The sequence below is a fragment of the Ctenopharyngodon idella genome, chromosome 3, assembly GCF_019924925.1.
Source record: "Ctenopharyngodon idella isolate HZGC_01 chromosome 3, HZGC01, whole genome shotgun sequence".
Taxonomy (NCBI): domain Eukaryota; kingdom Metazoa; phylum Chordata; class Actinopteri; order Cypriniformes; family Xenocyprididae; genus Ctenopharyngodon; species Ctenopharyngodon idella.
Genome location: NC_067222.1, coordinates 32,982,688 through 32,996,124, shown reverse-complemented (window position 1 = coordinate 32,996,124; position 13,437 = coordinate 32,982,688). Strand labels below are relative to the sequence as shown.

Sequence of the window (13,437 nt, the reverse complement as noted above, 5' to 3'; positions counted from 1 at the left end):
ACTTGTGAGGTATCAATTGTAAAACAAAAAAAAAATCTTTATTTTAAATAAAGAACAACCTGAAGCACTTGTTTCAGCATAATTTAGAAACTCAAGCAGGTTTCATTATGTTCCTATCATATTCTTGATATAAATATCTTTTTTGTGATATTAATTTATATCAGTAATCCACATCTTGTGTGATTGATGCTGTTATTGAGTGTTACACATTCGCAGTTACGCAACTGCTTCAGCCGGTTAAGTAATTGATCTCAAATATTGACAAAAAACTTTTTTTAAACCAGTGCACAGTTTTAGCTAAATAAAGCAGTAATGTTTTACAAACATATCCCTTTCTTTTAAAACAGATGCATACAACAACAACAACAATGAAAAAACAACTATGAAGACTTACATTTCTGAGTTGAAACAAACTAGACAAACATTTGTAGCCATTTCACTTTGGTCTAAAATAATCTTCCTTCTGGAATGCAGTCACCTTTAGCAAAGCCATGTCATTTCACTAAATTTATGTACATGTTACAACAAGTTTCTTCAGAAACACCTGAAAATAGAACAAATGGGCACCATGAAAGGCAAGTGTAGCCAAAGTAAACTGTTGGATACAGCAGTAGAGTAGAAGCACTGAGAGAAAACTAATGTATCTTAATAGGTGGAACTGGACACAGTATTGTGTGCCATAAAGAGTCACTGAAATTCAAAGAAGAGTAAAAGAAATCTGTTCACACCAATTTACACCAAAAATTCAAACCCTGCTTAGAGTCCATGTTTTCCATGGGTAAGGCAAGTGTAAACATTTCTGCAAAGCATCCCAGCCCACTATGTTTTCAGTACCCTGTACCTGCATGTATCTGTGTTGCAAAGTCAGTGGAATTAAGGCTCTGAATAACTTGATAAACTAAACTTTAAAAAAAAAAAAAAAAAAATGCAGTGTAGACAGACAGCCTGCAGCACTGATGTTTTTTCTTCAGTCCGAGATCCCAAAGAAAGAAGAAAAAAAAAAAAAAAAAAAAAGTCATTTGAAGTCTTCAAGTGTGGTGAAACATTGATGTGGCAAAAAAAAAAAAAAAAAAAAAAAAAAAAACTTATACACCAGCAAAACTAAAATGTTCAAGTTTTCAGAATGAGTTGATCAACCCCTGTGAAAAATATGCAATAAAAGCAAGTTTGTAGGAGCCATTTCCATCCATCAATACTCAAAATATATTAAAAAAATCTTTTCATAGTCCTTAAAAAACAGGCACCTTAAACAACTTGCTAGAGCTACAGGATTGTGTGGGTAGAGACAAATCAGAAATGATTTGCTTATGGTTCATCATAGAGACTAATGGCATCTTCAAGTAATTTGAATCTAGAGTTGCTTTGAACTCAGATGACGTCCAGTCAAATCACCACACAACCTGTTCCTAACTAGACAGCTTTAACCCTGTGAGTGCAGAAAGTGGTGGATCTCACATCCAGGGGGCGTTTGACGCCCACTGACAGAGGAGGAGGTTTCAGTGATTCTGGGTCTTGACTAAATTTGATACGCTGACTTCGCCATCGGCGCTGGATCCGCCAAGAGCACGGTCTTGCTTTTTGGATTGCTCCTGGCTGTCTTTTTGCTGTTTCAGATCTCTCAGGTGAGCCATGGCCTTGTCTATAGTCAGTGTATTCACTAAGCCGAAGTCGTGCATGCTGACCAGATGGAGCAGAGTGTTCCGGCACAGATTCTTCTCGACGATGGTTGTGCCATGCTGCTCCACAAACAACACGCACGCCTGATTCATTTGGTTGTCAGCTATGAATCTGCACGGAAGGAAATAAGAAGCAAATTACTGGCAGAAATGTGATCAACCTCTAAGTGATAAGCTCACATAATGTGCAAGGTGATACAGGGAATGTATCCAGGCCACTGTGATATACAGAAAAAGGATTGTCTAATGGAAGAGGTTTGAGTCAATACCACAAACTATAAAAAGAAAGGACAGTGGTGAAAGAAGTGACAATACATACCCATGTTTCATTACATGCAGGTTCCACAGTTTCATGACCTCTTTCTCTCCCTCATTGACATCTGTGAACTCCTCGATTTGCTGAGGGGTGATGAAGATGAACAAAATCATTTAAATGGAAAAATGACAAATAAAATCTATTTCAGAGGCGCTACAAATCTATAGTCACTCAACAATGCAACGTTGTGGGTCAATTCGACCCTTTTTCAGGACTAACACTGATTTAGTGCAAATTTACATCAGATCCTGTGGAACATCCTCCTCATTTGTGATTTGAATGTGTGAATGAGATATAATTCCACTGACACAACGTCTCACACATATAATGAGTCACAAACAGCACACCATCTGTCTTGAGTTTAGATTTGTCATTTAGAGTCAATCTCCAAGTAACCACTACACTGAATCTTCAATGGTAACAGAACCAAAGGTTTAGTGATCTCATGACTGCTTCCTCACCATAGCGGTCTTCTCCCTGAGCCACTCCGGGTCCCTCTCATCCTCACTGTCCACTTCCATTTCCTGTGGTCTAAGCGGCACGCAGCTGTCACTGTGGAAGTACAGGCGGTTGTGGCCGCTGATGTACGTCCGTGGCTGCTCCTGTTCTCCATCTTCTGGCTCCAGGAACTCAGAGAGGCTGGGCTTTGAGCGCTTGGGCCTGTGGAAACCGCAACACTGTGATCAACATCAGAATCAAATAAATAGATGCAAGGTCGGTAAAAGGCCAGGGAAACATTACAGTATATACTATAGAAATGGTTCCGTCTGTAACAATTCTGCTTTTACCAAGGTATATCCACAACACAATTTAACAAATCTGACACCAAGGAGAAAATAAGTCTGTGCTGCAGATGGGTGGCTCAAGTCTACACTCAACTGATTATGTCTACTAGTGTACGGAGTACACATGGTGTTGGCTGATAAACATTGTAGTATTGAAAATTAAAGTTTGGTGTCAGTAAGATTATAATTACATTTTAAAATATATTAAAAGAGAAAATAGCTATTTCAAAAGGGATAGTTCACCCAAAAATGAAAAATTATCCTATGATTTACTCACCCTCAAGTCATCCTAGGTGTACATGACTATCTTCTTTCAGATGAACACAATCAGAGATATATTTAAAAATATCCCGGCACTTCCAAGCTTTATAATGGTAGATATAGATATAGATATATATATATATATAATCCATACATATCAAATATAATCCATACAGCCCCAGTGGGTTAATAAAGGCCTTCTGAAGCGAGGCGATGGGTTTTTGCAAGAAAAATATTCATATTTAAAACTTTATAATCTAAAATAACTAGCTTCCGCCAGACAACCGTACACATACAGCACAAGTCATCTTGTGCCAAATGAGTAACCCGTGTGATACATGACGCAGGATGTTGGATTATTGTAAGCTTAGACCAGGATTTCTGCAGGTATCATCAAATCTAATTTAATGCTTTTTAATGCCAATTTTGTAATTTTTAATGCCATATAGTTATGTAGTTTTATATAGTTATATATAGTACCAGGGAGTCTCGGAAGCTAGATCAGGTTAACAAGTATATTTGTCAACGCGCTTTCTTGGAAAAAAGTCGCAAAAAGGGGCTGAAGAGTTGCTAAGTTGGCAACACTGATGCAGCCTTCCGTCTCCAGGTCCCAGCCCGCCGCTGTCCAAAACGGCGTTACAGCAATTTTGCGCCGGCCGGAGGCAATTACCAAACTGGTTCCATGTGTATATCACACCAATGTACATATTTTGCGACAGCAAATCAAAGTTATTAATTATGAAGGCTATATTCAATATAAACTGGTAGTATTATTTTTCTTCAAAACTATCTAAAAAAAATAAATAAATAATGCCTGTAGGAATAAAATTTAATGCTTTTTAATGCCAATTAAGGCCTTAATTTTCACAAAATCCATTAAATGACTTTTAATGCTTTTATGCCCCGCGGATACCCTGTTAGACGCCTCTCGCAGTTTAAACAAATAGGGCTGTGCAACAAACTCAAGCTCCTCCTCTTATCAAAATCCTTCAACGTTTCTCTTAAAATTTCTCGTGTTAGACTTCTAATTTGTGACCGGTGTTTTGTTTTGCTCCATCCTCCGCGCTTCTGCGTTCGTCATTACGTCATGCATTGGGTCAGAGGTTCTCTTCTGCCGCAAATCGATGTGTACAGACATCAGCTGGAAACTAGTTATTATAGTTACTGTTTTAAATATGGATATTTTTCTTACAAAAACCCATCGCTTCAGAAGGACTTTATTACCCCCTGGAGCCATATGGATTATTTTTATGATGAATGGATGCATTTTTTTGGCGCTTCAAAACACACCCCACATTCACTACCATTATAAAGCTTAGAAGAGCCAGGATATTTTTAAATACATCTCAGATGATGTTCATCTGAAAGAAGATTGTCACAAACACCTAGGCTTGAGGGTAAATCATAAGCTAATTTTCATTTTTGGGTGAACTATCCCTTTAATTTGTAATATTTCACAATATTATTGTTTTTGATCAAATAAACGCAGCCTTGGTGAACATAACAGACTTCTTTCAGAAATATTTAAAAAAATATTTCATACACCAACTGGTTGAACGGTAGTCGGTGTTGAACTCAAATTATATGCAATAAAAGGTGTGCATATATTCACCAATTTAAAATGTAGTAGAACACGGCTCCACCAGTCAAATTCATAACGCTTTACTGTTTTGAGTCTTATTTTTAACTCAAGCATTACATAATATAAAGCAGCTGTTTCAGCACTAATGCCAGATGCATCATTAATTTCATTAATCAGTTTTGGTTTGCATCCAAATAATATAACAGACTGCTTAATGGGGAAATTAATGACCAAGTAATATCCAACGCATTTTTGATTAAACTATATTGTGTAGAAATTAATGATGAAACATTTTGCCAAAATGCAGCAGCTGAATCATTTATTAAATTGGATACACATTCTTTCAGTCTCTCTTTTTCAAAGCACACAGACCTGCAGACAAGGAAGTGCGTAACTGGAGTCCTCTTTACTGGGCCGTTACGGCTGAAGGCAAAACCAGGCTGGCAGTGGATGTCCTGAGGGTTGCCCACGTAAGAGCCGTCATAGCATTCATTAATCGACACATCTATCCTGGCTCCTTTAGGATGAGGCTGGGTGAGAAACACATCAATATAAACATTTCTACCAAATATGGACTATATGCAAAGGTTATACATGTTATTTAACCAAGTAAGCCATATAAACACTGTGGTGCTACACTGATTATGACTACATCAATGAGTTCTGGTGACAGTTTCATGAACTTGAGATGTCTTACCACATAGTTGAAGATGAAGCGGCTGTGTGAGAGCTTGAGGTGCTTGAGGAGGCTGTAGAGTTTACGGCAGTTCAACGTGCACCACGGACAGTGCAGGTCATCTCTGGCCTCCGTCTGCTGCCGTGTGTTATTGTTGTAGAGGAACTAGAAAACAAGAGGATGAATACAACACACCGTGACTACACAGTGGCCCATCATTCCAACTCCAAGAATAGGACATGTTACAGCAAGACTTATGAACTCCAGCGCTCTCATGCTAATATCATACAGCACAGAAATCTACAGTGGAAAGACAGAGAATCACAGGAAACTCCCTGCACTTTGGTAGTCAATAAAAAGGCCTGGGATCACAGATAAGGGTGCTGTATTGTGTGTACAATCTGCTTTGACATTTTTGTTACTCACCTGATAATAAACACGTATTTTCTGACGAGGTTCAACATGAGTTTGTTCTCTTCTTACTGGTAGATCAGCACCAACTGAATCATTAACAGCTGCAACCAATCAAAAGCCATTGTTATGACAAGAATTTTCTTAAGTATTGCACACAAATCAATATGCTTTTAAGGCCAAAAAATTATTGAACTTCACTTGTAAACACTAACCAGTGCTTGTGACCTTACCTACTGCTTGTGGCGGCTTTACATTACTAGGCTTGCTGCTGTCTACTGTGCTGGATTCAGAATTGCGTGTGGCAAGCGGTTTAGCCACTGGTGCCGTTCCTCTGTCAGTAGTGTCGTTGGTCCATCTCAAAGTGAACTGCAGTGTGGGTCCCTGAGAAAAGGTCTCGAAGGGTGGAAGCCACTGAAACGCAGGGTAGAGATCTCAAATAAAAGACCAAAAACTGCTTAATGGTGTACAAAATCTCAATTAGCCACACACAGAGTAATAAAACACACCGCTTGCAACTGACCTTCCCATCTAGTATGGTTTCCCACGTTGCCCTTTTCTTGCCTACAGGACTCTCCTCCATCTCTTGCATGGAGACTTCATACTCACCATCCAAAAGCTGGAGGCGTCTGTTGAAGGAATGCAAAAATAAAGTTAAGCAAGACAAGCAAACACTAAACATGATAAAAGACTAAGAATAATAAAAAAAAAAGAACATTTACCTATTTTTATCAAAAACTGTCATTTGTGCCACAAATGTTGTTTCCCCATCATCCTGATGAGAGCAGTATCTCCTCTTCCTGCTAGACAGCTCTTCAATAACATCTGAGAAGATAACTTTCTTGTGAACAAGCATAATCAAAATGTGTTTTGAGGTGTAATATAATTGAAAAGCTGAAGCTCATACTGGAATCTCTGGTGGTCATGGCATTGAGCTCTCTCCCCCCTGGACGTGACACTCTGAACAGAAGGGAGTAGGACTTCACCATGTGGCTGTTACTGGGTTCAAACTCATGGCTGGGCACTACCAGTGTGGGAAAAGCTCCTAGCTTGGTCTGACTGATATCTGGGTTCAGAGGCACCTGCTTTTTACCTGTCGGCACTTGCTTCACTGGGCAACTCACATCCTAAAACAGAAATGAAAAATGAGAGTGTCTGTTAGCTTAGAAACCATATACATGCTGGTGCACTACTAAAAGTTGACAAAATTAATGTTTACAAATTAAAAATGTCCAGTCTTAATGTGCGGCCACATGAGTGACATTTCTATGAAATTTTGGAGGCAAAAAGGTTTGTTGTCTATTGTCTAGGGCAGACCCAGACTAAAAAGTCAACTGTTAGTCATTCATGTAAGCCATTAGTCGATTAGTCAGGGGAGAAATACTAAACCATAATAAGCATTTAAAATATAAATGAAGCACTCAAGCACACGCATAAAGCTTGCCACAGTGACAACTGCAAACAAAATAAATAGTTAAACTATAATATAAACAAAAACCTCATCTTGAAACAGGTAAGAAATTTACCAAAAATATTTGTAAAATTTAGGACAAATATAAATAAAGAAATTAATAAAATGAACATACAGCCAACTGAAACACTTAAAAAAAAAATAAAAAAATAATAGTGCAAAAATATAGGCCAACAGGCAAGTAGCCTTAACATTGAATAAACTCAGGAGGTCTGAGGTCTCATTATACTATATAAATTATACTATATAAAAGTCAATAAATAAAATATAAAGCAGCAAACCGAAAAACAACAATATGGACAATTAGGCTATACCTGACTTTGTCACTATTTTCTTTCCTCTGATCTCAGTCTTCTCATATTATGAGAAACGAACACGAGTTTGTCTACGTCATTGGGCAGAAGTGAGCTCCGTGCCTTGCTCACAATGAGAAGATACACACCGATGGCGTAGACATGGAAGTTAAGTTAAATATTTTGGCCCGGTTTCACAGACAGGGCTTAGACTAAGCCAGGATTAGGCCTTAGATAAATTAGGACATTTATGTAGCTTTTATAGACGTGCTTTAAAGGGATAGTTCACCCAAAAATGAAAATTTGATGTTTATCTGCTTACCCCCAGGGCATCTAAGATGTAGGTGACTTTGTTTCTTCAGTAGAACACACATGATGATTTTTTAACTCCAACCGTTGCGGTCTGTCAGTCGTATAATGCTTGTCAATGGCAACAATCTATAAGAGTCAAAAAAACATGCACAGACAAATACAAATTAAACCCTGCGGCTCGTGACGACACACTGATGTCCTAAGACACGAAACGATTGGTTTGTGCGAGAAACCGAACAGTATTTATGTCATTATTTACCTCTAATACACCACTATGTCCAACTGCCTTGAGCATCCGGTTGGTGAGGTCTGAACGCGCTCTGACAACGGAAGTGATGTCTCGCACTCATTGAAGTATAAGCGCGAGACATCACTTCCGTCATCAGAACGCGTTTTCAGACCTCACCAACCGGATGCGCAAAGCAGTTGGACATAGTGGGGTTTTAGAGGTAAAAAATGATATAAATACTGTTTGGTTTCTCGCACAAACCGATCATTTTGTGTCTTAGGACATCAATGTGTCGCCACGAGCCGCAGGGTTTAATTTGTATTTGTCTGTGCATGTTTTTTTGACTCTTATAGACGGAGTTACCATTGACAAGCATTATACGACTGACAGACCACAACGGTTGGAGTTAAAAATCATCATGTGTGTTCTACTGAAGAAACAAAGTCACCTACATCTTCGATGCCCTGGGGGTAAGCAGATAAACATCAAATTTCCATTTTTGGGTGAACTATCCATTTAAAAAAAAACAAAAAAAAACAAAACACAAACATTACTGGTGTGCATCTTGAGACAAAACAATGGCACTGGCATATTTTAAGACATGTCAATGCAAGTTGCTTTCAGTTAAGATAGTTCAAACATGCATTTTAGTTTGGGACTAGGCTTAAGCCTTGTCTGTGAAACTGGGCAATAGTGCAATAAGCGCGGTACTAACTTAGCATCTACACTCCGCACAAACACTTGGATATGTGCCTAAGTAAATGTTAGGTTATCTAGGTTACCGTTAATGATAGAACGAGCAGCCATGTAAAGTGGCTAACATTAGGCTACTACTAACATGTTTTAAATGATAAGTCATGTTTTAGTTTGCATGTCATTTTTGTGGTTGTTCTTTACCCTCTCAAAATGTTACCACACTTTGGATTTTTTGCCTGACATATCACCACATGGACCAGCCGTGTTAGCAATCTGTCATTGCGTGACTTTGCCAAATCCTGTGGAGTTTTTTTATTTCTGCGACTAACCGACCTATTAAAACTTAGTCGACCAAGCCTCTTCTCGTTGACTATTGGGGCCAGCCCTACCATTGTCAACAGTGTAGCAATGTATAAAGCACAGCTCAATTTTAAACCAAGCAGCTTTCTGTTGGTCAGCATGGCGGATCCACTGGAAATCTGCATGGGAAAATCTTTTACCCTCATGTGAAATTTCTATTAAAATGACTGAATTTCTCCCACAGAAATTTGCTGAACAATGGTAAATGTGACCACACCTTTACTCATCTGGGATCACAAGTCTTGATGACTCAAGTAGCACTATGCCGATTTTTGTCTAATCAAATGCTCTCAACACAGGACACAAAACTGTGCTTGTCAAGTGATTTTTGTGGGCCAGCTGGCAAGAATAAAACGGGATTAAAAATTAACCTTCAGTCCAACAGACATGGGCAAATACAGAATCAAGGCAAGGACAATTTTTTTTTTTTCTTCATTGAGGAAGCTTGTTTTTGTTGGTGTGCAAGGTCAATGCAAGAGTTATGTTGTACTTCACTATGACACAGACAAAGTTTTACCTTTCTCTTCTTGTGGCAGACCTTGACGAGCAGCACTTCTACAGACACAGAGTTTTCTTCATTCTCTGAGTTCTGCAATGGCTTCTCTGATACATTGAACAACAAATCAGATTTACTACACGATCAAGGGATATTATTGGTGCAAATTCTTGAACCTTAAAGTTGGCTTACCAGTTTTATGGAAGAATCCAGTGAAAGTGAGCTGCAGGTTTGAAGACATACTGCAAGACAAAAGACTGGAGTTAAAACCTCTGCATGCATTTGACCCATTCAGTCATGTTCAGAAAATGAGAGTAGCATAAATCTGGATCAAGAACATCTTACTTGTGAGATTCCTGATCCACTTTTGACTTCTCTACTTTGAATAGGAGATCGTTCACGCTAAAACACTTTCTGAAACAGACGCCAACAAACATTCTGTTATTTTATTAGTTGAGACGAGAAACACTCATTCAGTGTATCTAACTACAGCTGAAGAACACCAGTCAGTTGTAGTGAATCTGTCAACAAATTGTCTCTCTGTGAGACCTGCACAAGGAAATGGAAGGTGTGGCTTTTTGACAAACAAAGAGATTATGCTGCATGAAGTTTCTTTAATGAGCAGCAATCATTTTACCTTTTTGAATTTGTTCTTGAGTTTCTGTGGGCCATATACGTAAGAGATCTGTGCAGGAAGATTGGCTGATAGAAAAGGAAAAATGAAAGATGCAACCAGTTAAGTTATTGTTATGGCAGCCATGTACACTTCACCAGGTTTCCACAAAATTTAACATCTAAAATGAGAACAGCGCATGTTATTTCTTCGTGATTATGCTCTACTTACTGCTATGAGATTCCTTGTGCGAAGAAATCTGTATATTTGAGTTGGTTCTGTGAACAGAAGTGCAGAGAATCACATTTATAGATGTTGCAAAATTAGATTCATGTCATGTTAATATTACATAAGCTATTTTTTTAATCATACTAAGCATACTTCTACGAAATGAACCCCATTATTTTACAATGACACTCATACATTAATCAAAGTGGCAGTTTGGCAAGACTTTCCTTAGCTCGTGTAGAGCAACTACAGCGTGGTTTTCAAGGATTTTATGTTGTTCATGACTGCTGATGTCCCTTGCTCTTGTGTGACAATAAGTATAAGTCACCAATGCCATATTAAAATAATAAAACACATAAAAGCACCATAAAGCACGTGTCATCTCTTGATGCACGTGTCTAATTTTCATATAGGATGTGGCCTAGACAACTATTAGAGGAGTTTAAATCACAAAATTTTATGGAAAAAAACCATGACATGATCAGATAACCCACGTTAAAATTCATATTTAAGAAATTTCACGAACTACCGGACACATTAGTATTGTTGTTTAGCCCTCAAGCTAGGAGTGTGTGACAAAACAATTAGATACTGTATAGTGTGCCAGAAAAAACGCAGTTTATTGTGTTTACAAAGCGAGGAGGGTAAAAAAAGTTAGATTTACGACCAAACCGGGGCAACTTACTCTCGAACGCCTGCAGGAAGAGTTCGTGGTCGGCTTGGATCTGCTCCATCTTGGGTCGCTTGACTGAAGGCATCACAACACCGGACGATACGTGCGCTCCTCCATTAGCAGCTTTACTCGTGCTGTTGGCATAAAAACCGTTTCCACCAGAGCCGTGCTTTTGTGGGGCCATCCTAAAATAGCGTTCGCGGTCGAATGAGATGTTTGAAACGGAACCCCAGTGGATTCAGCAGAGTCCTGAGTCCAAACAAAGGGAGAGCAGCCGAGACCGGTTCGCCCCCTCAACAAAGTAACAGTTAACATCAACGAGCCGGCAGTTCAGTTTGATTTACAGACCGGATGGAATTCGCGACAACACAAATGTACACGTAGAAAACAGTGCAACATCGACGTCTCGCCAGCGTGTAAAAGCGAACTCTTATCGGATCATAATTTGGATTTCACGCGATAGTTGAACGCCGACTGCAACACAAAAACCAGCCGCAGCAGAAAGTATGCTTAAAGATTAGCAGTCCACTTGTGTTGCGAAGAGAATAGCACCGCTGTTTACTTATTAAGAACATACAAGTAATCCCAGAAGCTTTGTGCCCTATGGGAAACAGCCTGAAGTCTAAAGTGCCGTGAATATTACCCGCCCTCCTTCTTGAATGTATTCCACACAGCTGATAAAGCCTTGAGTTTGGACATTGAAATCAAGTTTGGTAGAGAGTGAGCTGTGCGCTCGCGCTGCCTTCAGTTTCGCTTATTATATTTTCGCGGGAAATTCGTTTTTCAGAGTAGATACTGTGGCGAGAAAAAAAAGGGCAGGGTGTAAATTCTGGCTCCTAGTTGTATTAAATATTTATCTGTAGACATAGCATTTAAGTTGACGTTTTGTTTGAGAGTCACTATTTCAAATTAAACTAACAGAAGAGTAGCACTTTATTTTTTAGTTTATGGCCTTTCATTATAAGTGGAACAATTACTACATATTGCTTTATGAAAAGGTTTTGAGACGCCCTGCTTCTCCAGTTCATGACTTTCGACTGATTAAACTTGTAACTTAGTTGTGTGTGTATACTGTATAGGCTATCTACTTTTGAGATCTGATAGCATATCACACAAATAATAAACAATAATGAGCATTATAATTGTGGATGGTTATTTCGCTAGAGACTCCAATCACTTGATTTGGCAGTAACAACACTTATGAAAGCCAAGAAAATACCTACTTTTTAGGGAATCAAGCTACAACACTAGATTTTATGTCTTTATTTATTTATTACACATATTTGATGTCTATTTATTGTTAGATAAGCAATCAATGTTTATATTAATTAAATAATTAAATGGAGAATAAATACATAAAAAAAATAATAAAAAGCTCATATAATATTTAGTTTAACCTCCTAAGTTGATAAAGGTTAAGCAAGGTTAAGCTGTTTCCATTTGATGAAAAGGAAACATAAAATAATGTATGTTTCAGACCGTATTGTGTATTTGTGGAAAGTGCCAATAATAATAATTATTATTATTATTATTATTATATGTTAATATGTAGTTCGTGCCACGTCGTCTTATCTATTTCACTGTTAGGATCAACTAATGCATGTACAAGATACAAAAATCATTCATATACCCGGGAAATACTCTGGATTGCTGGTTAAATATTTAAAATTAAATTACCAATGACACATGCTAACCTTTACTGTGTGATGTGGGCGATAAATTTGTTCTTGATTTGAATTTCTGCACATCCGGGAAACCTCTAATCTAACGTCTAACGTTACCGGATGTGTCGGCAGAGGGGATAAAATAACCTGGGTCGTTAGATCGCTTTTATAATATGCACAAAGAAGTGTGAACTCACATGGAAGAAATAAGTAACGAAAAATATAAGAATAAGTATTTAATCGTCGTTTTCATTCCGTCGAAACTTACCAAATTACGTTATTTACGCCCTGTTGGCCATCAGGCGCGGTGGCCAAGTGGTAAGGCGTCGGTCTCGTAAACCGAAGATCGCGGGTTCGAACCCCGTCCGTGCCTTGATGAACAAGGGAACCAACATGATTTTGCAGAAAGTCAGTATAATGAAATCACATACAAATAATCTTGTTTTCCCATAGTATTATTACACCACAGAAGGATTCATTTCAGCAGGAGAAAATAGGAAGCTTGTTGGCATCAAGCCTAACACAAATGCTGGATAACCTGTTTCTGTCAACCACAGGTTATGGTTATGACCTGAACAGTCTGCAAACGCACCCTCTGTGTGATTTAGAAACGTTGGACTGAATACAATGAATATTGTGCAAGAACGCCACACAATATAAAAGTGCAAGTTTATTTATAATAAACAAGATATTGA

At 38.3% G+C, this 13,437-nt stretch overlaps 1 protein-coding gene and 1 non-coding gene across 2 annotated transcripts; one reads left to right on the top strand and one right to left on the bottom strand.

Moving 5' to 3' along the window:
- Window positions 1-12: 12 nt before the first annotated feature.
- suz12a (SUZ12 polycomb repressive complex 2 subunit a) lies at window positions 13-11,827 on the bottom strand. Its single transcript, XM_051886480.1, has 16 exons — window positions 11,091-11,827; window positions 10,409-10,455; window positions 10,202-10,266; window positions 9,910-9,978; window positions 9,757-9,806; window positions 9,586-9,671; window positions 6,615-6,834; window positions 6,430-6,532; window positions 6,231-6,336; window positions 5,941-6,121; window positions 5,723-5,811; window positions 5,318-5,461; window positions 4,993-5,150; window positions 2,454-2,652; window positions 1,996-2,075; window positions 13-1,788 (listed from the first exon to the last, which is right to left on the bottom strand). The coding sequence occupies exons 1-16, from the start codon at window positions 11,260-11,262 to the stop codon at window positions 1,497-1,499; spliced, it is 2,061 nt and encodes a 686-aa protein (XP_051742440.1). The 5' UTR covers window positions 11,263-11,827; the 3' UTR covers window positions 13-1,496.
- A 1,216-nt stretch (window positions 11,828-13,043) lies between these two features.
- trnat-cgu (transfer RNA threonine (anticodon CGU)) lies at window positions 13,044-13,115 on the top strand. The gene has a single exon. It is a non-coding gene; the product is annotated as a tRNA-Thr (tRNA).
- Window positions 13,116-13,437: the final 322 nt, after the last annotated feature.